The sequence below is a fragment of the Cherax quadricarinatus genome, chromosome 67 (genome assembly GCF_038502225.1).
Source record: "Cherax quadricarinatus isolate ZL_2023a chromosome 67, ASM3850222v1, whole genome shotgun sequence".
NCBI classification, from domain to species: Eukaryota; Metazoa; Arthropoda; class Malacostraca; order Decapoda; family Parastacidae; genus Cherax; species Cherax quadricarinatus.
In genome coordinates, this window is record NC_091358.1 from 5,910,250 (window position 1) to 5,937,677 (window position 27,428).

General features: G+C 40.6%; 1 protein-coding gene across 1 annotated transcript in view; it reads right to left on the reverse strand.

Annotated features, from left to right (window-relative positions):
- LOC128699692 (uncharacterized) overlaps positions 1–27,428 on the reverse strand; it is a 63,258-nt gene that overhangs the window by 9,074 nt on the left and 26,756 nt on the right. The window contains exons 7-9 of the mRNA XM_053792440.2: positions 17,037–17,176; positions 4,048–5,664; positions 2,742–2,807 (exon numbers count right to left, since the gene is read on the reverse strand). Coding sequence (XP_053648415.2) covers positions 2,742–2,807; positions 4,048–5,664; positions 17,037–17,176 — 1,823 coding nt within the window. The remainder of the gene's footprint in view (positions 1–2,741; positions 2,808–4,047; positions 5,665–17,036; positions 17,177–27,428) is intronic.

A 27,428-nucleotide genomic window follows, 5' to 3' on the forward strand; every position in this document is an offset into this window, starting at 1 on the left:
AAATCTTCCCAATACCTCTAACTCTCCATTTAATAATTCTCCTCTCCTATTTTTAACTGACAAATCCATTTGTTCTCTAGGCTTTCTTAACTTGTTAATCTCACTCCAAAACTTTTTCTTATTTTCAACAAAATTTGTTGATAACATCTCACCCACTCTCTCATTTGCTCTCTTTTTACATTGCTTCACCACTCTCTTAACTTCTCTCTTTTTCTCCATATACTCTTCCCTCCTTGCATCACTTCTACTTTGTAAAAACTTCTCATATGCTAACTTTTTCTCCCTTACTACTCTCTTTACATCATCATTCCACCAATCGCTCCTCTTCCCTCCTGCACCCACTTTCCTGTAACCACAAACTTCTGCTGAACACTCTAACACTACATTTTTAAAACTACCCCATACCTCTTCGACCCCATTGCCTATGCTCTCATTAGCCCATCTATCCTCCAATAGCTGTTTATATCTTACCCTAACTGCCTCCTCTTTTAGTTTATAAACCTTCACCTCTCTCTTCCCTGATGCTTCTATTCTCCTTGTATCCCATCTACCTTTTACTCTCAGTGTAGCTACAACTAGAAAGTGATCTGATATATCTGTGGCCCCTCTATAAACATGTACATCCTGAAGTCTACTCAACAGTCTTTTATCTACCAATACATAATCCAACAAACTACTGTCATTTCGCCCTACATCATATCGTGTATACTTATTTATCCTCTTTTTCTTAAAATATGTATTACCTATAACTAAACCCCTTTCTATACAAAGTTCAATCAAAGGGCTCCCATTATCATTTACACCTGGCACCCCAAACTTACCTACCACACCCTTTCTAAAAGTTTCTCCTACTTTAGCATTCAAGTCCCCTACCACAATTACTCTCTCACTTGGTTCAAAGGCTCCTATACATTCACTTAACATCTCCCAAAATCTCTCTCTCTCCTCTGCATTCCTCTCTTCTCCAGGTGCATACACGCTTATTATGACCCACTTCTCGCATCCAACCTTTACTTTAATCCACATAATTCTTGAATTTACACATTCATATTCTCTTTTCTCCTTCCATAACTGATCATTTAACATTACTGCTACCCCTTCCTTTGCTCTAACTCTCTCAGATACTCCAGATTTAATCCCATTTATTTCCCCCCACTGAAACTCTCCTACCCCCTTCAGCTTTGTTTCGCTTAGGGCCAGGACATCCAACTTCTTTTCATTCATAACATCAGCAATCATCTGTTTTTTGTCATCCGCACTACATCCACGCACATTTAAGCAACCCAGTTTTATAAAGTTTTTCTTCTTCTCTTTTTTAGTAATTGTATACAGGAGAAGGGGTTACTAGCCCATTGCTCCCGGCATTTTAGTCGCCTCATACGACACGCATGGCTTACGGAGGAAAGATTCTTTTCCACTTCCCCATGGACAATAGAAGAAATAAAAAAGAACAAGAGCTATTTAGAAAAAGGAGAAAAACCTAGATGTATGTATATATATATATGCATGTGCGTGTCTGTGAAGTGTGACCAAAGTGTAAGTAGGAGTAGCAAGATATCCCTGTTATCTTAGCGTGTTTATGAGACAGAAAAAGAAACCAGCAATCCTACCATCATGCAAAACAATTACAGGTTTTTGTTTCACAGTCATCTGGCATAGAATCTCAAAACTCCAGCCCGTCGCGTTAGCCACTAGACCAGCTAGCCACAATAAGATTCGTCCAACGAATCTTATTGTGGCTAGCTGGTCTAGTGGCTAACGCGACGGGCTGGAGTTTTGAGACTCTATGACTGCGGGTTCAATCCCGGCCGGGGTATGGTTTGCTCGCTCTCAATTCCAACAATGGACTTGTAAGATCAAGTAAGGTTGTGCTGCCCTCCAGGTATGTTTCAGCTAGGTTAGAGTTTGGGAGCTGTATGCCCCCTGTGGTTTAGTGCTTAGTTTTGATTATAATAATAATAGAGTTTGGGAGTTAGGCTAGGTTAGGATATTTGAATTAAATGTTAGCTAAGGTAGCTTGGTGTTTTAGGCGGTAAGCCTGTTGTCACTAAGGATGTGTCTGGGGATTCAGTTCACATGTGACTGAAGAATTTCCATTACTGTATGAAGCTTAGAGTACTGCAATTCCGGTAACCTCATATGTCTTCATCCTTTCTCTTTTTAACGTGCTTTGTTAAGTACCAAGTGTCTGGGAGTTTATCTCAGTGGTATATTTGTTGTAGCTTTGAAATGTGTATTTAGATTTCATCACAATCCTATAAATAATTTTTTTTCAACAAGTCGGCCGTCTCCCACTGTCATTAAATAAAATTAGAGTATACAGTACTTATTTATGAATACTGTATACAGTACTTATTTATGAATACTGTATGCAGTACATTTATGAATACTGTATACTTTTGAATAGCAAAATTCTAAGATTACTTAAAATTGCACAATTGTTTATTTACGTACAGTGCTATACTTCATAAAAGGGGAATCAACAAAAAGTGCATGATTTATTAGCTATATTTGGTACTGAAAAAAGTACAGTAGTAGTATTTGAAATACTGTAATTTGAAAATTTATTAAACGATTAAAGGCTAAGGAAATCGTAGGGAGGTCTCTTGATCCAAGGAACTGGCGCTGCCCTTTCCTTCCTGGAATCACGAGTACCTCCCTTTCCCCAGGTGGTGTATGAACTCACAAAATTAAGAGTTTTCCATGATTATAATAATAATGCTGATCAGGAAAATCCTTACCTATTGGGAGTATCTGGTGGAGTATCAGCTACTGGGGTAACGCATGCATCTTTCTCATCAAACAGCCTACAAAGAATGCTATTGTTAATGAAAACGTCTCTCAGTATACTGCAAGTTGGATACATACTCTTCAGCATACTGCAAGTTAGATCAAATTTGTAACAACATTTACAATTTTATCAACCGTATTTCACATTCAGACGTCACAATAATGAGAAAAGTAGACCACACATCTGGCAAAATTAAATAACTTGTTTATATTTTTTAATAAAGTTTGGTTTCTTGTCTCCATATAAAACACTACATATGAAAATGAAGACATAACCTTGTGGATGCCACATGCAGTTAAGAAAGTCAAAAATTAAATTCAGTTTTAGGGGTAACCCTTCAAGGTTTCTTTCCGAGGTGAAAGGCATTTTGTTCTGAGGAATTAGAACTTCCTTTCTTGGATCAAACCTGAATACCCCCAATCCTCATTTTTCTTATCCAGCGCTACATGACCCTCTCGGATTTAACGCTTAATTTGATTATATTATTCCTTTCTTATCACCTTAAACAGTGGATAAAATTCCTCATTTGTCAAAATCTACTGTGGCGCAATTATATTGTGATGCCTTCACAGCTGCTGTAAAATAAGTTTATTCAGGTACAGGTACACATAAATACAGTTACGTAAGTTATCATACATAGCAGCATGTGTGTAGATTACCTAGTACATGTATAATACAAAAAAGTCGAAGTGACTTATATTCACTGGGGTCCTTGGCTGTTGGTAACCCTGCCATTGCTAGTGCTAAAGCCACTGCCCCTTATGAAATAGTCTTCTCTGATAGTCCCATTTAATGCAAACTCTTTCTCTGCTTTGCTACATTACCTGTGACCCCCTTCTTTGTTTTTGCTAATGTACCTTCCTCAGCACCACCATCGCTTTCTGCCATTCTTATTACTTCTACAGTGTGGTGCAATACAACCCTTACGGGTTTACCATTTATCCATGAGCATATTCATAACATAAAAGGGTTCTTAGTCCCTCAATGAAAGGTGAGAAACTTTTGATCCAAGGAATTGGTCCTGCCCTCCATCCCTTGGATTAAATCTGATTAACCACCATTTCCTCAGGTGCTGTATAATCCTTATGGATTTAGATCTCCACCCATGAATATAAAAATAATAACAGTTTACTATAAATGAATAAGGAATGTTTGACTGCACATACTGATATGTATTTATGGTCTTCTAAAGATATCTTCAATTCTTAACCCAAAGAAAATGTGATGCTAATTACAGTATCAAGGATAAACATTACCTGGCAAGGCTGCGTCTGCATCGAGGCGGATGTTGTCTGGTCGTTGGATGCAAAGTTTTCCTAGGAGCTTCTACAGGTAATATATAGTGCCTTCCTACTGGAGTGATGAATGATTCAGTTTCAAAACATTCCAATGTTTCAGTTGGTGAAAATGCTACATTTACTTTCAGTGCCGGTTTAGGAGTTCCAACTTCTGATGTACCGAGTTCTAAATTCTGCGAGACTAATGGATTTGGGGATCTTAAGTATGATCTGATGGGGATTTCAACGAGTGGATTTGTAGTGCCAGGTTGCAAATCTTGTGAGAGGTCATTTAACGGAAGCTGCCGATTTACTGATATTTGCTGACCACAACGAAAACTATTACCCTCTCTGTTATATTGAATACTGATTACATTGGGCTGTTTGTCAAGCATGTGTGACTTAATACTAGCGGTTTCTAATTGTAGAGGAAGAGCAGATTGCACACTAGCTGGTGGTTGCTTTGGTGTATCTGTTTTTAGTGCCAGTGTGTGCAACTGTTGGATGACATTCGGTGGTCTCTGCACGGGTATGTTTGTGTAATAGCCGAGATATGATTTTTCTTGGAACTTATATTCACAGAGTTCCTTGAAGTCTTCATTACATACGGGATCCTCATCTACACCAGTACTAATACCTATCTTTGAAGGCAGGAGGGACAAGTCTGACAAATTGGTTTCTATACCACTCTTAGCCGATCCCTGCAAATGATCTGGAATTTTACAATCTTCTTGTGATAGGGGATTCTCTGCTGAACTAGTACCTGACAACTTGTATGTGTCTGCAGGAGCAAATTTAGTTAAGAAATCTGATGGGCTACTAAATGGAAGTGATTTTCTTGGGTATCTTGGTGGTGTACATATTTCCGTACCACATAAAAAAGGCAAACTTTGTTTTTCACCATTCTCACTAAGGAAGTTAAAGAAACCTTGTTGCTCAGTACTGAAATTTCCAGCTCTTTTATACAAGATGTTAGATGTGATGTAAGTAGACTGTGAGTTTCCTGATGTGGTAGACTCTACTCCCTCATCCTTGGAAGGTTGGTTGAAGTTATCATATACTTCTGAAGTAGGGAAGTTGGCAGCAATATTGCTATGTTGATGATCATTGCTGACATGGAAGATTTTAGTTTTAATACAATTAATAGTATTTAACCCCAAATCACTATGGCTCCTTTTTAAGGACCTATTTTCTCCTTCTTTAAAGTTTAAGTTATGTGTATTACTATCAGCATATTCACTACAGGCAGTCAAGTAATAGGAGTCTTTGTTAAGCTCCTCATTTGTGTTTCTGAGAGTTGGGGAATGCTGAAGTTGTTTAGGAAGTGGTTCTTCTTTCTTACTTGCTGAACTTTGTGAATGACATGTTTTTCTGCTTCTGTCAGCATTGTATACACTGGACTTAGAGCTTGAGAGTGATCTTGATTTACGTCCTGAATGTACGGTAAGCAATTTACAATTGGCAGAGTCTGACACAAAATTTCCCTGCTTCATCCCTTGACTCTGCATTTGATCATCTTTTCCACTGTGCTCAGGTAAATGAAAGGGAACATCAGCAAAGGTAAGGCACTTTTTACTTGCTGGAGAATGTAATTTTCTGTAAGGGGAAAAAAAAGTATTTCAAAACACTGCTCAAATATACAGAGGTGATGAATAATGCTTCCATTACCAAAGAGGTTTCTCTTCCTTGAGATTAGCATAAACCAGAAAATTCCACCTTAACAAATATACATTGACCAAACTACTGTAATGCTTGACCACTGCTGTTGTAACTGAAAATTTAAAATATCCCTTTTAATGTCTAAATAACCTTTTAACACAGCAGTACATATTAACAGTAACATTCTGGTGTTCATAAATCTTTTAATTTCATGCTGCTTCACACAAAACAAGTGAATTAGTTAACTACAGTCATACCCAATAATAAATTTTATCCGAGTTCATGCCTATCATAAAAATATTGTGTAATTCAAGAGTAATGATAAGATGGGTGACATCTGTTAATGGTTAAGGGCATCATCACCTTCATGGTCCAATATCACACTTTGCCTCCTAAACTGAAAATGAAAAATTCAAGGATTACGAACTATTAGGAAATACAAAGAAAAGTAAAGATAAGTGTACTGCTGAATGTAAGGTGCACAATGACAAAAAAAGGGGAGAAAATGGAAAAAAATGTATTCAGTCAAATAAGTCAAATGATACTTTGAAGGTTATGCATCAAGAATTGTGTTTACCTGGAGTTTACCTGGAGAGAGTTTCGGGGGTCAACGCCCCCGCGGCCCGGTCTGTGACCAGGCCTCCTGGTGGATCAGCGCTTGATCAACCAGGCTGTTGCTGCTGGCTGCACGCAAACCAACGTACGAGCCACAGCCCGGCTGATCAGGAACTGACTTTAGGTGCTTGTCCAGTGCCAGCTTGAAGACTGCCAGGGGTCTGTTGGTAATCCCCCTTATGTGTGCTGGGAGGCAGTTGAACAGTCTCGGGCCCCTGACACTTATTGTATGGTCTCTTAACGTGCTAGTGACACCCCTGCTTTTCATTGGGGGGATGGTGCATCGTCTGCCAAGTCTTTTGCTTTCGTAGTGAGTGATTTTCGTGTGCAAGTTCGGTACTAGTCCCTCTAGGATTTTCCAGGTGTATATAATCATGTATCTCTCCCTCCTGCGTTCCAGGGAATACAGGTTTAGAAACCTCAAGCGCTCCCAGTAATTGAGGTGTTTTATCTCCGTTATGCGCGCCGTGAAAGTTCTCTGTACATTTTCTAGGTCGGCAATTTCACCTGCCTTGAAAGGTGCTGTTAGAGTGCAGCAATATTCCAGCCTAGATAGAACAAGTGACCTGAAGAGTGTCATCATGGGCTTGGCCTCCCTAGTTTTGAAGGTTCTCATTATCCATCCTGTCATTTTTCTAGCAGATGCGATTGATACAATGTTATGGTCCTTGAAGGTGAGATCCTCCGACATAATCACTCCCAGGTCTTTGACGTTGGTGTTTCGCTCTATTTTGTGGCCAGAATTTGTTTTGTACTCTGATGAAGATTTAATTTCCTCATGTGTGTGTGTACTTGTGTGTGTGTGTGTGTGTGAGTACTCACCTATTTGTGGTTGCAGGGGTCGAGTCACAGCTCCTGGCCCCGCCTCTTCACTGATTGCTACTAGGTCCTCTCTCTCCCTATGTATGGTTCCCGCCTCCACTACTTCACTTTCTAGGCTATTCCACGGCTTGACTACTCTATGACTGAAGAAATACTTCCTAACATCCCTTTGATTCATCTGAGTCTTCAACTTCCAATTGTGACCTCTTGTGTCTGTGTCCCATCTCTGGAACATCCCGTCTTTGTCCACCTCGTCTATTCCGTGCAGTATTTTATATGTCGTTATCATGTCTCCCCTGACCCTCCTGGCCTCCAGTGTCGTCAGGCCGATTTCCCTCAACCTTTCTTCGTAGGACAATCCCCGTAGCTCTGGGACTAGTCTTGTTGCAAACCTTTGCACTTTCTCTAATTTCTTGACGTGCTTGACTAGGTGCGGATTTCAAACTGGTGCTGCATACTCCATTATGGGCCTGACGTAAATGGTATACAGAGTCTTGAACGACTCCTTACTGAGGTATGGGAACGCTATCCGTAGGTTTGCCAGGCGCCCGTATGCTGCAGCAGTTATCTGATTGATGTGCGCGTCAGGAGATATGCTCGGTGTTATACTCACCCCCAGATCTTTTTCCTTGAGTGAGGTTTGCAGACTTTGGCCATCTAAACTATATTGTGTCTGTGTGTGTTTGTATGTGTGTGTGTGTGTGTGTGTGTGTGTGTGTGTGTGTGTGTGTGTGTGTGTGTGTGTGTGTGTGTGTGTAAGAGCTAAATAAGGCACGGCAATAATACTGAATGAATAATTCTGGAAAAAAAGAAGGAACATTAAATGTTTAAATTCATTCAAGAATTGTGTGGTTTACAATAAGAGTGGGTAATTGTACCGTATGTTTATACCTTATGGTGTAAGGAATGTAGATGAAAGGTTGCCAGATGTTAGGTAAATGTTTAGGGAATTTTGAACTACATGAGGGAATAACTGTTCAGGAAGATTAATGGGAAAGTGAGAGAGACTGTTATGGAAGATGAAAGTATGAACGTTTGGAGATTTTTTAGATTTTGCCACCGAAGTGGCTAGTTTATTGTGCACCCCATATCCATCCTGTGGACGGTAGCGCGAGAGCACATGGATACACAAAAGGCCTAGGAACTAGGCCCCAAAGGGTTAACAGGAATACATATGGATTTATATCTACATATCTATAGTTCACTTATCTGTTGCAAGCAAATTTAGGAAATTTGCTTAGTATATCTGGTATCTTATTTTCATTAATAAGATATCTTGACATGTCACATAGGTTATTATACTGTCTGTCTCTGTATTTCTCAATAAGTGGACAATTAAGCACATAGTGTTCAAGAGAGTGACCATATGCCTGATCACATAATTTACATTTAGTTTGATCATCATCTGTGTGTCTCCCAAACTGCCAGAAGTACTTGTAACCAAGCCTAAGCCTGGCCACTACAACATCAGTCAGTCTGTTCACATTGCACGTTGCTCCATAATCATACTTATCTACGTTCATGTTATCATAGTGGGTTATAGATCTACTCAGGCTTCTAACTGCATTCCTATAACAATCATTTTTATTATTTACTTCTCTCCTAATATTATTCCTAATACTAGACACAGTTATACCAAAGTTATATTCTACATTCTCCTTCTGGGTACTCTTCTTGGCTAATTTTTGAGTATCTATACCTGGCTTCTCCAATGAGCATGTTGTTGGAGTCATTATGAGTCAAGAGCCTTCAATGATGGAGGACTGGGTGAAAATGACAATAAGGGACCATTAACACAAACTCTTATTTGGGACATACTCAGTTAATACAAAATTAGTAAAAAAAATCAGCTTTCGGACTGGAAAACCCTGTATATTAATCCAGGAAAAAATGGTGGCCTGGTGGTTAACGCTCTCGCTTCACACGGTGAGGGCCTGGGTTCGATTCCCAGCCAGAGTAGAAACATTGGGCGTGTTTCTTTCCACCTGTTGTCTATGTTCCCCATCAGTAAAATGGGTACCTGGGTGTTAGTCGACTGGTGTGGGTCGCATCCTGGGACACTGACCTAAGGAGGCCTGGTCACAGACCGGGCCGCGGGGGCGTTGACCCCCGGAACTCTCTCCAGATAAACTGCATTTATGTAAATTTAAAGATATTGTGGAAATTATTTAATTTCCGAAGCTATAGTGCCTCGTTGTGCTCCCGGTTTTCTCGTGTTTTCACGGTCGCTCTTACGTGCTAGAACTTTAATTTGTGTCATCAATCCTATACGATACATCCCTCTAGCGCCTGGAACCAATCTTGGGCGGAAAACATTATATACTGAGTCAAAAAAGGAGAATTAGTGTGCACTGCGTAGCAGAGTTTACTGCCAGAGGGGAATCATAGGCCTGTGTCCCGTGTGGAAAAAAATAATAATAATTGAACTTTTCATGTCAGAGGAAAGAAAGTCTCCCTGATATCATTGAGTATACATAGTGTATAGTGTATACTACAGTGGCTCCCTAGTATATTGATGATAAAGGCTAAAGTGTCATTTGAAAACAGGTGAATTTGTAAATGAAGTGATAAGCCTATAGAGGCAGGTGCCAGAAGTCGCCAGAAACTTACCACAGGTCAGCTGTTTTTAATAATCTTCCTGGCCTGCTAGTGTACTCGCATATAATCTAGTGATACCAGTGAATAGCAGAATACAGTGTTGTAGTAGCAACTAACCAGTATTATAATGGTACTTAGTGGAGTGGAGTGACTTTCATTAGTTTCTTTTCTTGAAATACGAGACGTTACTGTGAATTTCATATAACCTGTAGTTACCAGCGGTCGCAATATACACAACGAGAAGCAATTATTACTACAGAAAAAGCGTCCTTCCTCCAAAATTTGCACCAGTCAACTATAGTGATAATATAGCATTTATTGCGGTGGAGACGGAAAAAAAAAATAGAAAAGCCAGATACAGCGATTGATAAACAAGGAGGTGACCGTTCGTCATTGTAGGAGCTGCCAGATATCACCGGCTCTTCAACACGCAAGTTATACTTTTGTATCAGTCAAATCACATATTACTCGGGTAGATAATTTCCAGTAGATCCTTCATGTGTTAGCTCAAATCACCGACCAGTATGTTTTAAATAAGTGACCCACTGATCAGAGCAGATCGACTGGTCCGGACCCTTGACTGGTCCGAACCCTTGACTGGTCCGAACCCGGGACTGGTTTCAAACAGTTTCGTTGGACAATAAAGCAGACTGTAAACGGATGGGGTTGTAGGCTCCCTTATAAACACAAACATTAAAAATCAGGAACGTGACGGTAAGCTGTCCAATATACAAAAAGAGTTAGAAACAGAAATACAAATAGCTAGAGCTTCATTTAAGGTTATTAATATAATATTCAAGAGGTTGCTAGTAGAATTGCAGTAAATCAACCATTCAAATCATTATGAAGCTGTGTGTAGTCTGTGGTCAGTCAAACAAACGGGCTTCCACATGGATAAATTGTCATTTTTGTGGAAATTGGTGTCACGCCCCTTGTGCAGATATCCCAGAACTAGCTACAAGCAGTATTAAAACAGAGAAGTGTTTCTGGGTATGCCCAAATGAGGAAAATCTGTGGACTAAAATCACAAGGGTATTAAAAGAGGACAACATCAAAGCTGCTTTCATAGAAAACCTGGAAGCTTTCTACAACAGATGGGAACATAAAAAGTCTGGGCTGAATGGTACTGCCCTTGATATTGGCCATGTAGTCACAAACTGTAAGGCTGGAGGTGATGTCCTGGGAGACAGTAATAGTAAAGCTGGAGGTGCTGTCCTGGGAGACTAATGTTGAAGCTGGAGGTGCTGTCCTGGGAGACAGAAATGGTGAAGCTGGAGATACTGTCCTGGGAGACAGTAATGGTGAAGCTGGAGATTTTGTCCAGGTAGTCGGGAATTATACGCAGGAAGGAATACATATAAATGACCTCATAGGGGACAGGAGCCATAGTAGGGAAACAAGTGTAGTCAAAGATAAGATAAAACCAATATTGCAAACTAGAAATACCGCAGGAAATAGCAAACAAGAGGACTCCAATAGCAATAGTGAGGATAAATTACCAAAAACAACTGGTGGGAGCTCCATTGTTGGTGCTAGGGAGGATAGAAGTAAGACAGGGAAACATGCACCAACAGGGAATACAGTCACAGAAACCCAAGGCAAGCGGAAACCAAGCCTGTGCACATACTATGCACTTGGTATCTGCTGGCATGGGAAATCTGGAAAAACAGATGGGACGTGCAACTATGACCACCCTAGAAAATGCCATGCCCATATGACAACAGGAAAATGCAAACTCCCTTCCTGTAAGCTTTTTCACCCTGAAATGTGTACCTCTTCAGTACAGGAAAGACTGTGCTATAACTTAAATTGCCAGGCATACCATCTAAAGGGGACAAAAAGATACAAAACATCCAGGCCATGGGAAAACCTGGGTAGCCACAGCCACTCAAGAGGGAGAGGTTTTTTAGTGCCAGGAAGGAAAAAAAACTGGCAGGAAATGGCAGAAATCGTACACCAAATCCAGTCATTCCTGGAGTGGAACCACAGTCGATGGCCTCCACTCCAAACCAACAGATACAGATACTAATGCCGGAAAAAAAATCCCCCCCCAGTACCAACAATACCACCAGTCCGATAACATTCTTCTTTGCAAATATACAGGGTCTAAAGCCAGCAACAAACAACAAAATACCTTTCATCCGTGGACTGCTTGCAGAGGCAAAGGCAATGTTCGCGGCTTTCACTGAGACCCACATAAAGGATCACTTGGACAATGAAATATGGATCCCAGGTTACAACCTATACAGATGTGACAGAGTGAACAGGCAAAAGGGGGGGGGGTTGGCCTGTACATTGCAGAGTCACTTGTTTGCACAGAACTGCTTAATGCCTCAAATGACGTAGTGGAAGTTTTAGCAGTAAAGGTCGAGAACCAAAACCTAGTCATTGTGGTAGTCTACAAGCCTCCGGATGCAACATCCCAGCAATTCCAGGAACAGCTGTTAAAAATTGACCACTGTCTGGAAAATCTTCCAGCTCCTGCACCCAACATCTTGCTCCTGGGGGATTTCAACTTAAGGCACCTAAAATGGAGGAATATAGCAAATAATATTGTTGCAGTAATAACACCAGGAGGCAGCTCTGATGAAAACTCACACTCACACGAGCTTTTAAATCTCTGCACAAAATTCAATTTAAACCAGCAAATAATAGAGCCTACTAGACTGGAGAATACACTAGACCTCATATTCACTAACAATGATGATCTGATAAGAAATGTCACCATATCAAAAACAATATACTCAGATCACAACATAATTGAGGTTCAGACATGTATGCGAGGAGCCCCAGACCGACAAAATGAGACTAGTCACGAGGGAGCATTCACCAAATTCAACTTCAATAACAAAAACATAAAGTGGGACCAAGTAAACCAAGTCCTAACCGATATAAGCTGGGAAGATATACTAAGCAACACAGACCCAAACTTATGCCTAGAACAGATTAACTCGGTGGCACTCGATGTATGCACAAGGCTTATTCCTCTAAGAAAAAGGAGGAGTAGATGTAAAATAGAAAGAGACAGGCGCTCCCTTTACAGGCGACGGAAAAGAATAACAGAGCGGCTAAAAGAGGTCAATATATCTGAAATGCGCAGGGAGACACTGGTCAGAGAAATAGCAAGCATCGAACTTAAGCTAAAAGAATCCTTTAGGAGTCAGGAATCGCGGGAAGAACTAAAAGCTATAAATGAAATCGAAAGAAACCCAAAGTATTTCTTCTCCTATGCCAAATCAAAATCGAGAACAACGCCCAGTATTGGGCCCCTACTTAAACAAGATGGGTCCTACACAGATGACAGCAAGGAAATGAGTGAGCTACTCAAGTCCCAATATGACTCAGTTTTTAGCAAGCCGCTAACCAGACTGAGAGTCGAAGATCAAAATGAATTTTTTATGAGAGAGCCACAAAATTTGATTAACACAAGCCTATCCGATGTTATCCTGACGCCAAATGACTTCGAACAGGCGATAAATGACATGCCCATGCACTCTGCCCCAGGGCCAGACTCATGGAACTCTGTGTTCATCAAGAACTGCAAGAAGCCCCTATCACGAGCCTTTTCCATCCTATGGAGAGGGAGCATGGACACGGGGGTCGTCCCTCAGTTACTAAAAACAACAGACATAGCCCCACTCCACAAAGGGGGCAGTAAAGCAACAGCAAAGAACTACAGACCAATAGCACTAACATCCCATATCATAAAAATCTTTGAAAGGGTCCTAAGAAACAAGATCACCACCCATCTAGAAACCCATCAGTTACACAACCCAGGGCAACATGGGTTTAGAACAGGTCGCTCCTGTCTGTCTCAACTACTGGATCACTACGACAAGGTCCTAAATGCACTAGAAGACAAAAAGAATGCAGATGTAATATATACAGACTTTGCAAAAGCCTTCGACAAGTGTGACCATGGCGTAATAGCGCACAAAATGCGCGCTAAAGGAATAACAGGAAAAGTCGGTCGATGGATCTATAATTTCCTCACTAACAGAACACAGAGAGTAGTCGTCAACAGAGTAAAGTCCGAGGCAGCTACGGTGAAAAGCTCTGTTCCACAAGGCACAGTACTAGCTCCCATCTTGTTCCTCATCCTCATATGCGACATAGACAAGGATGTCAGCCACAGCACCGTGTCTTCCTTTGCAGATGACACCCGAATCTGCATGACAGTGTCTTCCATTGCAGACACTGCAAGGCTCCAGGCGGACATCAACCAAATCTTTCAGTGGGCTGCAGAAAACAATATGAAGTTCAACGATGAGAAATTTCAATTACTCAGATATGGTAAACATGAGGAAATTAAATCTTCATCAGAGTACAAAACAAATTCTGGCCACGAAATAGAGCGAAACACCAACGTCAAAGACCTGGGAGTGATTATGTCGGAGGATCTCACCTTCAAGGACCATAACATTGTATCAATCGCATCTGCTAGAAAAATGACAGGATGGATAATGAGAACCTTCAAAACTAGGGAGGCCAAGCCCATGATGACACTCTTCAGGTCACTTGTTCTATCTAGGCTGGAATATTGCTGCACTCTAACAGCACCTTTCAAGGCAGGTGAAATTGCCGACCTAGAAAATGTACAGAGAACTTTCACGGCGCGCATAACGGAGATAAAACACCTCAATTACTGGGAGCGCTTGAGGTTTCTAAACCTGTATTCCCTGGAACGCAGGAGGGAGAGATACATGATTATATACACCTGGAAAATCCTAGAGGGACTAGTACCGAACTTGCACACGAAAATCACTCACTACGAAAGCAAAAGACTTGGCAGACGATGCACCATCCCCCCAATGAAAAGCAGGGGTGTCACTAGCACGTTAAGAGACCATACAATAAGTGTCAGGGGCCCGAGACTGTTCAACTGCCTCCCAGCACACATAAGGGGGATTACCAACAGACCCCTGGCAGTCTTCAAGCTGGCACTGGACAAGCTCCTAAAGTCAGTTCCTGATCAGCCGGGCTGTGGCTCGTACGTTGGTTTGCGTGCAGCCAGCAGCAACAGCCTGGTTGATCAGGCGCTGATCCACCAGGAGGCCTGGTCACAGACCGGGCCGCGGGGGCGTTGACCCCCGAAACTCTCTCCAGGTAAACTCCAGGTAAACTCCAGACTGATACTGGCCAGTTAGGTATGTTTTAATTGGATAGGTTATGGGTGATCCAGTCACATCAAGTGACCACCAGAGAATATCTGGTAAGTGGTGGGATTATGTACAAGTGTTTTTTCCTTGATGGGTATATCCATGTGTAACCTACCCCCCCCCTTCATTCAGTTAAACTAATATAATCTATACAGTCCACAATTAATTAGTAGCGCCGTACTTGAGGGTGCTACCCAATTTATACTGGTCTCGGATAGATATGGATAAGATTGTGAGGGTCGAGGGGCCACCTGCAGTGACCAGAGGTGGTTAAGTTTTGTCACATGTCTACATGGGTGACTATGGTAAACAATATCGTTGTTGTCTCCCAAGGAGATTACTCGTATGCATGTAATGTTGAGGTATGTACAAGTAATCACTCCTATAAAATTTTCCATAGATATATTATTTATAAAACAATTGTTACCAGATCATATAAATGAAATTGTGAGAAATGCAACACTACCTAATTATAAGTTTTAAATACATGGATGGAAACATGCTGAACAGCAATTTACATACAGCAGTTTTAACACACTGGCCATCTCCCACTGAAGTAGGGGTGACCCGAAAAAGAAGAAACACTTTCACCATCATTCACTCTATCACTGTCGTGCCGCAGGCGCGCAGTGATAGAGTGAATGATGCCCCTCTGCTATATTTACAGCAAATATCCCTACCCCTCCTTCAGAGTGCAAACACTGTACTCTCATCACCAAACTCGGATTATGCCACTGATGTGTTGCATTCAACAAAATATTTATGGATCAGTAAGATAAGCTTAAAAAAATTATAAACGGGATCCCGGAATTGATAAATGAGTTGTGATAAAATGATGAAAAAATAAAGATAACCATGCTAGTTGAGAGGAAAAAATGAGGATTGATAACATATAGGTTAAAAAATATATGAAAGGTATAAATAATTATTTTTAGTAGTTTCAACAGGAAAAAATATGAGGCCACCGATGTAAATTAAGAAAAAAATGGGGTTTAAGGGAAACTAAACTATAAAACTTTCAGTTACACATAGTAAATAAATAAATAAATATCTTTATTTACTACAAGTACACGTACATGGTATACAGGCCTAGCTGACATCAATGACATACTACTATATAGAAAGCTCATAATGCAGAGCATTTCGGGCAGATCAGGTCAGTTTTGTCCCAGGATGCGACCCACACCAGGCGACTAACTCCTAGGTACCCATTTTACTAATGGGTGAACAGGGAAAACAGATGGCTTATGGAAACACGTCCATAATGTTTTCCAGCCGTACCGGAGGAGATTCGAACTCCGGACCTCAGTGTTTGAGCTGAGTGCTCTAGCGATCGAACTACGGGCCACCAAGTAGTCACTTCTCGCTCGACGGGAATAAGTGCTACAACCAATGGGAATTTCAACATTAACTAAGTAAGTTAGATTATATGATGAGCACATTAATGAAGAGAGACCACAAGCATAACTCTGCCCATGTAACTACAAATAATAGGTAATTATTAAAAGGTTATTTCAGACTAATGTTCATTGTCTTCGTGTGGCGAATAACTTAAAAAAAAAAAAAGGTTACATGTCACAAGAAGACAATAAAAATTAATTTGAAACAACTATATGGTTTACACTTAATAGTTTTCGTGTTCATCATTCTAACTGCAACTGAATCTGGACACAGTGACAAAATCCATCACTTTTTTGCAAAAGGTTTCAGTTCAACAATAAAAGTAATGATCTCAAGATGTCAGCAATGCCTATTGTTTAGTAATATATAATCATTCACTCTATTTCCTTGACCAAAATTATTTTATTTAACTACATTCTAGTCAAGCTACACTATCTCATTCTTCATCATGTTTTTTATTGTACGATTATCACTTGGAAACTAGAAAGTATTTTGTCAATGAAATGTTAAACATAAACCGTAAGCTAAAAACTGCATCGAAGAGTACTAAAAAAATCTGCTAGACTATACTTAACTGAATGCACAAAACACATAACCTATATCTGAATTAAAATATTGGCAAATTCTGAATGGCGATGTAAATAATTTATTCACCTACAGACATGTCTCTATCTCTTCAGTCATTGTAAGACAATAGGTAACTTTAATACTTACTGTTTTTTATGTGCAAGAGTAGAGGTCGCATCTTTTGTATGTGAAGATGCAGGAGTAGTGGAAGGTGTAGGTATACACCTCTGCTTCCTGGGTCTCATGACTGATACTGGCGTTGAAGGACTCCTTGGCCTTTCTTCATTCTATTTAAATATTAGAAATAATTGTATAATTTTGTTTATTATTTGGCATAGAAAAACTATATGGGTACTTTGATGGTTTGCTAGGTTAAAAGCCTTCTCCTATACCTCTAGAATCTACATAGATGGATTTATACTAGAAATGGGACGACACCAAAATTTTTGCAGATACCGATACTTTTCTTACATTTTTAGAAATGATAATGACTTATGTTTAATACCTCGGTGGGAGACGAAAGACGTGTTGAAATTACAGATTACAGGTACGTCTTGCTACTTCTGCTTACACTTAGGTCACACTACACATACATGTACACGTTTATTTATACACATTCATCTGAGTTTTCTTTGATTTCATCTTAATAGTTCTTGTTCTTATTACTTTTCCTTTTATATTCATGGGGAAGTGGAATAAGAATCTTTCCTCCGTAAGCCATGTGTGTTGTAAAGTCAACTAAAATACCGGAAACAATGAGCTAGTAACCTCTTTTCCTGTACAGATTATTAAAGAGAAGGAAATTGTCAAAGTGGGATGTCTGAATGTGCGTGGATGTTGTGCGAATGATAAGAAAGAGATGATTGTGGATGTTATGAATGAGAAGAAGCTGGATGTCCTGGCTTTAAGTGAAACAGAGCTGAAGGGGGTGGGAGAGTTTCAGTGAAGAGAAGTAAATGGGATTAGGTCATGGGTTTCATATAGAGTTAGAGTTAAAGAAGGAGTAGCAATAATGTTGAAGGATAAGCTATGGCAAGAAAAGAGGGAGTATAAATGTATTAATTCAAGGATTATGTGGAGTAAAATAAAGGATGTGAAAAGTGGGTTATAGTATGTGTTTATGCACCTGGAGAAGAGAGAAGTGTAGAGGAGAGATAGAGAGAGGTTTTGGGAATTGCTGAGTGAATGTGTGGGGAGTTTTGAACCAACTGTAAGAGTACTTGTGGTTGGGGATTTCAATGCTAAAGTGGGTAAAAATGTGGAGGGAGTAGCAGGTAAATCTGGGGTGCTAGGGGTAAATGAAAATGGGGAGCCTTTAATTGAGTTATGTGTAGAAAGAGGTTTGGTAATAAGTAATACATATTTTATGAAAAAGAGGATAAATAAATATACAAGGTATGATATAGCACGTAATGAAAGTAGTTTGTTAGATTATATATTGGTGGATAAAAGGTTGATGGGTAGGCTTCAGGATGGACGTTTATAGAGGGGCAACTGATATATCGGATCATTATTTAGTTGTAGCTACAGTTAGAGTAAGATGTAGACGGGACAAAAGGAAAATGGCAACAGCAAGTAAGGGAGAGGTGAAAGTGTATAAACTAAGGGAGGAAGAAGTTCGGGTGAGATATAAGTAACTATTGGCAGAAAGTGCAAGTATGAGTAGTGGGGATGTTGAAGAGGGTTGGAATAGTTTTAAAAATGCAGTATTAGAATGTGGGGCAGAAGTTTGTGGTTATAAGAGGGTGGGTGCAGGAGGAAAGAGGAGTGATTGGTGGAATGATGAAGTAAAGGGCGTGATAAAAGAGAAAAAGATAGCTTACGAGAGGTTTTACAAAGCAGAAGTGTTATAAGAAGAACAGAGCTGATGGAGAGTAAAAGAAAGGTGAAGAGAGTTAGCTGTAAGTGTAAAAGGAGAGCAATGATAGAGTGGGAGAGGCACTATCGAAAAATTTTGATGAAAATAAGAAAAAAAAATTGTAGATAAACAAGTTAAGAAAGCCTAGGGGCTGAATGGATTTGTCAGTTAAAAACAGAGTAGGGGAGTTAGTAGATGGGGAGACGGAGGTATTGGGTAGATAGCGGGATTATTTTGAGGAACTTTTAAATGTCGACAAAGGGAGGCGGTAATTTAATGCACTGGCCAGGTAGGTATACCATCTTTTAGGAGTGAACAAGAGCAGGATGTGAGTGTGGGGGAGGTGCGTGAGGCATTACGTAGAATGAAAGGGGGTAAAGCAGCTGGAACTGATGGGATCATGACAGAAATGTTAAAAGCAGGAGGGATATAGTGTTGGAGTGGTTGGTATTTTTTGTTTAATATATGTATGAAAGAGGGGAAGGTACCTAGGGATTGGCAGAGAACATGTATAATTCCTTTATATAAAGGGAAGGGGGACAAAAGAGATTGTAAAAATTATAGAGGAATAAGTTTACTGAGTATACCAGGAAAAGTGTAAGGTAGGGTTATTATTGGAAGAATTAGAGGCAAGACAGAATGTAGGATTGCAGATAAGCAAGGAGGTTTTAGAGTGGGTAAGGAATGTGTACATCATATACGTGAAGCATATATGTGAACAGTATTTAGATAAAGGTAGGGAAGTTGTCATTGCGTTTATGGATTTAGAAAAGGCATATAATAGAGTGGATAGGGGAGCAATGTGGCAGATGTTGCAAGTATATGGAATAGGTGGTAAGTTACTAAATGCTGTAAAGAGTTTTTATGAGGATAGTGAGGCTCAGGTTAGGGTGTGTAGAAGAGAGGGAGACTACTTCCCGGTAAAAGTAAGTCTTAGACAGGGATGTGTAATGTCACCATGGTTGTTTAATATATTTATAGATGGGGTTGTAAAAGAAGTAAATGCTAGGGTGTTCGGGAGAGGGGTGGGATTAAATTAGGGAGAATCAAATACAAAATGGGAATTGACACAGTTACTTTTTGCTGATGATACTGTGCTTATGGGAGATTCTAAAGAAAAATTGCAAAGGTTAGTGGACAAGTCTGGAGATTAGATTTTCCCACCGAAGTGGCTAGTTTATTGTGCACCCCATATCCATCCTGTGGACGGTAGCGCGAGAGCATATGGATACACTAAAGGCCTAGGAACTAGGCCCCAAAGGGTTAACAGGAATACATATGGATTTATGTCTACATATCTATAGTTCACTTATCTGTTTCAAGCAAATTTAGGAAATTTGCTTAGTATATCTGGTATCTTATTTTCATTAATAAGATATCTTGACATGTCACATAAGTTATTATACTGTCTGTCTCTGTATTCCTCAATAAGTGGGCAATTAAGCACATAGTGTTCAAGAGAGTGACCATATGCCTGATCACATCATTTACATTTAGTTTGATCATCATCTGTGTGTCTCCCAAACTGCCAGAAGTACTTGTAACCAAGCCACTACAACATCAGTCAGTCTGTTCACATTGCAAGTTGCTCCATAAACATACTTATCTACGTTCATGTTATCATAGTGGGTTATAGATCTACTCAGGCTTCTAACTGCATTCCTATAACAATAATTTTCATTATTTACTTCTCTCCTAATATTATTCCTAATGCTAGACACAGTTATACCAAAGTTATATTCTACATTCTCCTTCTGGGTACTCTTCCTGGCTAACATATCAACTTTATCATGAAGGAATAATCCAATGTGTGATGGGATCCATAGCAATTGTACATTAATTCCTTTGTCCCTAATTTTTGAGTATCTATACCTGGCTTCCCCAATGAGCATGTTGTTGGAGTCATTATATGAGTCAAGAGCCTTCAATGATGACATAGAATCAGTAATGATGATAGAGTCAAGCTCAGTGTCATAGGTTAGCTTTAGCGCCATTAGGATTGCAAACAATTCAGTTTGCAGTGTAGACGCCCAGTTAATTCTTATGCCTAACTCAACAAATTTATTATCGTTCTTAACTAGGGAGGTGGCAACAAGAGCAGATGCAGCCCTGCCAGAAGACTCCTGTTTAGATCCATCAGTGTATATAACTTGTGATAACTTATTACTACCAGCTAGGTGAGAAATTTCTTCTTGAGCAGTTGCTCTAACAAGAGATTTAAGGAAGGGATTACTAGCAATGAGCTTCTTGGGAGGGACTTGTAGGTATGTGATATTAAATGAACACATCTTCCATGGAGGGGTGAAATGCTCTTGTTGCCTACAATGATACAGTTCATGTAGGTTATAAAACTTAATGCAATTGCACGTTTTCACAATCCATTTAGATCTCTGTGTATTTACCTCTAGACACTTGGTAAGATTCACTGTGACAGTGTCTGGTTCGTTTCTCAACATTCTAATACCGAGTAGTGTTAATTTCAACAATCCTATCACTGATACTAGAAATACCAAGCTCCTTCCTCATGTTAAGAACTTTTGTAGATCTGGGACAGCCAAGAATAATCCTGGGAGCTTCATTTTGCATTAACTCCAAGGGTCGGAGAGAACTTTCTCTAGCTAATATCAACATGGGAGCAGCATAATCAATTAAGGACCTAACATAGGCTATGTACATCATTCTCACGATTCTCACATTAGCACCATAGTTGGGATTGTAGCCAGCAACAGCTTTGAGAGCATTTAGCCTAGCTTTGCATTTCTTGTTTAGTTGTGGTATAGTGGATTTGTTAAAGGGTACATCTACACCAAGATATCTAAGTTTTAACGTAGCTAATGATTTCACCCTGCAAATAGATGGGTCGGGGATGTCGTTTGCTTGTTAATATCTTTGTTTTAGAGGAAGATATTATGAGGCCTAGTCGATTACAAATTGCTTGAACTTCATTAAGAATGGTATTCATTTTCTTATGCCCTGTTGTATGGATCATGATATCATCAGCATAAATTGTCATTTCTGTGGAAATTGGTGTCACGCCCCTTGTGCAGATATCCAAGAACTAGCTACAAGCAGTATTAAAACAGGGAAGTGTTTTTGGGTATGCCCAAATGAGATAAATCTGTGGACTAAAATCACAAGGGTATTAAAAGAGGTCAACATCAAAGCTGCTTTCATAGAAAACCTGGAAGCTTTCTACAACAGATGGGAACATAAAAAGTCCGGGCTGAATGGTACTGCCCTTGATACTGGCCATGTAGTCAGAAACTGTAAGGCTGGAGATGATGTCCTGGTAGTCAGTAAATGGGGGGCTGATAGTGCTGTCCTGGGAGACAGTAATGGGGAAGCTGGAGGTGCTGTCCTGGGAGACAGTAATGGTGAAGCTGGAGGTGCTGTCCTGGGAGACAGTAATGGTGAAGCTGGAGATGCTGTCCTGGGAGACAGAAATGGGGAAGCTGGAGATGCTGTCCTGGGAGACAGTAATGGTGAAGCTGGAGATTTTGTCCAGGTAGTCGGGAATTATACGCAGGAAGGAATACATATAAATGACCTCATAGGGGACAGGAGCCATAGTAGGGAAACAAGTGTAGTCAAAGATAAGATAAAACCAATATTGCAAACTAGAAATACCGCAGGAAATAGCAAACAAGAGGACTCCACTAGCAATAGTGAGGATATATTACCAAAAACAACTGGTGGGAGCTCCATTGTTGGTGCTAGGGAGGATAGAAGTAAGACAGGGAAACATGCACCAACAGGGAATACAGTCACAGAAACCCAAGGCAAACGGAAACCAAGCCTGTGCACATACTATGCACTCGGTATCTGCTGGCATGGGAAATCTGGAAAAACAGATGGGACGTGCAACTATGACCACCCTAGGAAATGCCATGCCCATATGACAACAGGAAAATGCAAACTCCCTTCATGTAAGCTTTTTCACCCTGAACTGTGTACCTCTTCAGTACAGGAAAGACTGTGCTATAACTTAAATTGCCAGGCATACCATCTAAAGGGGACAAAAAGATACAAAACATCCAGGCCATGGGAAAACCTGGGTAGCCACAGCCACTCAAGAGGGAGAGGTTTTTTTAGTGCCAGGAAGGAAAAAAAACTGGCAGGAAATGGCAGAAATCGTACACCAAATCCAGTCATTCTTGGAGTGGAACCACAGTCGATGGCCTCCACTCCAAACCAACAGATACAGATACTAATGCCGGAAAAAAAATCCCCCCCCAGTACCAACAATACCACCAGTCCGATAACATTCTTCTTTGCAAATATACAGGGTCTAAAGCCAGCAACAAACAACAAAATACCTTTCATCCGTGGACTGCTTGCAGAGGCAAAGGCAATGTTCGCGGCTTTCACTGAGACCCACATAAAGGATCACTTGGACAACGAAATATGGATCCCAGGTTACAACCTATACAGATGTGACAGAGTGAACAGGCAAAAGGGGGGGGTTGGCCTGTACATTGCAGAGTCACTTGTTTGCACAGAACTGCTAAATGCCTCAAATGATGTAGTGGAAGTTTTAGCAGTAAAGGTCGAGAACCAAAACCTAGTCATTGTGATAGTCTACAAGCCTCCGGATGCAACATCCCAGCAATTCCAGGAACAGCTGTTAAAAATTGACCACTGTCTGGAAAACCTTCCAGCTCCTGCACCCAACATCTTGCTCCTGGGGGATTTCAACTTAAGGCACCTAAAATGGAGGAATATAGCAAATAATATTGTTGCAGTAATAACACCAGGAGGCAGCTCTGATGAAAACTCACACTCACGCGAGCTTTTAAATCTCTGCACAAAATTCAATTTAAACCAGCAAATAATAGAGCCTACTAGACTGGAGAATACACTAGACCTCATCTTCACTAACAATGATGATCTGATAAGAAATATCACCATATCAAAAACAATATACTCATATCACAACATAATTGAGGTTCAGTCATGTATGCGCGGAGCCCCAGACCGACATAATGAGATTAGTCACGAGGGAGCATTCACCAAATTCAACTTCAATAACAAAAACATAAAGTGGGACCAAGTAAACCAAGTCCTAACCGATATAAGCTGGGAAGATATACTAAGCAACACAGACCCCAACTTATGCCTAGAACAGATTAACTCGGTGGCACTCGATGTATGCACAAGGCTTATTCCTCTAAGAAAAAGGAGGAGTAGATGTAAAACAGAAAGAGACAGGCGCTCCCTTTACAGGCGACGGAAAAGAATAACAGAGCGGCTAAAAGAGGTCAATATATCTGAAATGCGTAGGGAGACACTGGTCAGAGAAATAGCAAGCATCGAACTTAAGCTAAAAGAATCCTTTAGGAGTCAGGAATCGCGGGAAGAACTAAAAGCCATAAACGAAATCGAAAGAAACCCAAAGTATTTCTTCTCCTATGCCAAATCAAAATCGAGAACAACGTCCAGTATTGGGCCCCTACTTAAACAAGATGGGTCCTACACAGATGACAGCAAGGAAATGAGTGAGCTACTCAAGTCCCAATATGACTCAGTTTTTAGCAAGCCGCTAACCAGACTGAGAGTCGAAGATCAAAATGAATTTTTTATGAGAGAGCCACAAAATTTGATTAACACAAGCCTATCCGATGTTATCCTGACGCCAAATGACTTCGAACAGGCGATAAATGACATGCCCATGCACTCTGCCCCAGGGCCAGACTCATGGAACTCTGTGTTCATCAAGAACTGCAAGAAGCCCCTATCACGAGCCTTTTCCATCCTATGGAGAGGGAGCATGGACACGGGGGTCGTCCCACAGTTACTAAAAACAACAGACATAGCCCCACTCCACAAAGGGGGCAGTAAAGCAACAGCAAAGAACTACAGACCAATAGCACTAACATCCCATATCATAAAAATCTTTGAAAGGGTCCTAAGAAGCAAGATCACCACGCATCTAGAAACCCATCAGTTACACAACCCAGGGCAACATGGGTTTAGAACAGGTCGCTCCTGTCTGTCTCAACTATTGGACCACTACGACAAGGTCCTAAATGCACTAGAAGACAAAAAGAATGCAGATGTAATATATACAGACTTTGCAAAAGCCTTCGACAAGTGTGACCATGGCGTAATAGCGCACAAAATGCGTGCTAAAGGAATAACAGGAAAAGTCGGTCGATGGATCTATAATTTCCTCACTAACAGAACACAGAGAGTAGTCGTCAACAGAGTAAAGTCCGAGGCAGCTACGGTGAAAAGCTCTGTTCCACAAGGCACAGTACTCGCTCCCATCTTGTTCCTCATCCTCATATCCGACATAGACAAGGATGTCAGCCACAGCACCGTGTCTTCCTTTGCAGATGACACCCGAATCTGCATGACAGTGTCTTCCATTGCAGACACTGCAAAGCTCCAGGCAGACATCAACCAAATCTTTCAGTGGGCTGCAGAAAACAATATGAAGTTCAACGATGAGAAATTTCAATTACTCAGATATGGTAAACATGAGGAAATTAAATCTTCATCAGAGTACAAAACAAATTCTGGCCACAAAATAGAGCGAAACACCAACGTCAAAGACCTGGGAGTGATCATGTCGGAGGATCTCACCTTCAAGGACCATAACATTGTATCAATCGCATCTGCTAGAAAAATGACAGGATGGATAATGAGAACCTTCAAAACTAGAGAGGCCAAGCCCATGATGACACTCTTCATGTCACTTGTTCTATCTAGGCTGGAATATTGCTGCACACTAACAGCACCTTTCAAGGCAGGTGAAATTGCTGACCTAGAAAATGTACAGAGAACTTTCACGGCGCGCATAACGGAGATAAAACACCTCAATTATTGGGAGCGCTTGAGGTTCCTAAACCTGTATTCCCTGGAACGCAGGAGGGAGAGATACATGATTATATACACTTGGAAAATCCTAGAGGGATTAGTACCGAACTTGCACACGAAAATCACTCACTACGAAAGCAAAAGACTTGGCAGACGATGCACCATCCCCCCAATGAAAAGCAGGGGTGTCACTAGCACGTTAAGAGACCATACAATAAGTGTCAGGGGCCCGAGACTGTTCAACTGCCTCCCAGCACACACAAGGGGGATTACCAACAGACCCCTGGCAGTCTTCAAGCTGGCACTGGACAAGCACCTAGTCAGTTCCGGATCAGCCGGGCTGTAGCTCGTATGTTGGTTTGCGTGCAGCCAGCAGCAACAGCCTGGTTGATCAGGCTCTGATCCACCAGGAGGCCTGGTCTCAGACCGGGCCGCGGGGGCGTTGACCCCCGGAACTCTCTCCAGGTAAACTCCAGGTATAGCTATATGTTTAGGTGAGGCAGGTAGAGCATTTAGGAAAGCATTAATCAGAATATTAAATAGCATGGGACTAAGAACTCCTCCCTGCAGTGTACCTAAAGACATTTCTTTAGAATCACTTCTGAAGCCTTGGTAAAGGACAGAGGATACTCTATTTGACAGGTATCCTATTATCCAGCAGAGTAAGCTACCACCAATATTCATTTTGGCTAGTTCATGTAGTATAACGGTTCTGTTCGCAATATCAAATGCAGATTTTAGATCAAGAAAAGTAGTAAAACTAGTAGAGGTGTGTGCAGTGAGAAAGGTGGAAATACAGTTCTGCACACTTTTACCTTTCATGAACCCATAGAGGTAAGGGGAAAGTTGGTGTCTGATTCTGTAGTACAGTCTGTTAAGCATCATTCTTTCAAAAGTTTTACAAAGACAACTAGTTAAGGAGATCGGTCTAAATGTATCAGGCTGTTGGGGCTTAGGGATAGGCACAATGAGACTATTGGTCCAGGAAGTAGGAAGAACGCCCTCAATGTAACTGAGATTATACAGTGCCAACAAAGGGTTATCAGGCACGTGCCTTAGAGTTCTGAGAATATCATAGGTTATACCATCCTCTCCAGGAGCAGTTGATCGACCTTTGGTTAATGCATTATCTAATTCATACTCGGTAAAGAGGCAATCACTCTCATCAATATTTTGGCTCATAAAATTAATCAGTTTCAACATTTCTTCAGAAGTACTCTCTAAATTTTTTCTAATATGAGATGGAAGGCTTTCATGCCTGGATGTTTTGGACCAGTCATTTATGAGGTCATTTGCTTTTTCAAGAGGAAAGGGATGAGCAACATTGCCAGTCTTTTTCCTGGTTATTTTATTTATACCTTTCCAAGCCAAACTCAAAGGGGTGGACCTATTTAATCCACTAACAAACTGTTCCCATTCCTGTTGCCTAAGTTCTTCCTTTCTATTCCTTGCATTTGTTAGTGCAGCTTGGAACGTTCTGAGCAGGTCTGGGGTTCTACATTCACCGTATGCTTTACCAATCCTCCTAGCTGCATGTGTTAGATTGCGTAGCTGTGGATCATTATAGTATTTACATTGGTTTTTATTGTTATTTATAGTGGAGGGTCTTTGTTTCCTATTCCTGCCCACTTGATCTGTGAGAACACTCTCAATAGTGGTAATTAAATCATCATTAAATTTTTGTGTTCCAATGGGCTCGTAATTCTTATACCATTGATCCAAGTGGTTAATAAAGTTGTCTCTGTGTTCTGGTTTGAGAATAAGTTTCCTCCTTCTGTATTTAGCTCCTTGATTGCTGGAGATGTGATCAAGATTGACAGTTGTTAGTCTTGGGAAGTGATCAGATAGAAGATCATCAACTA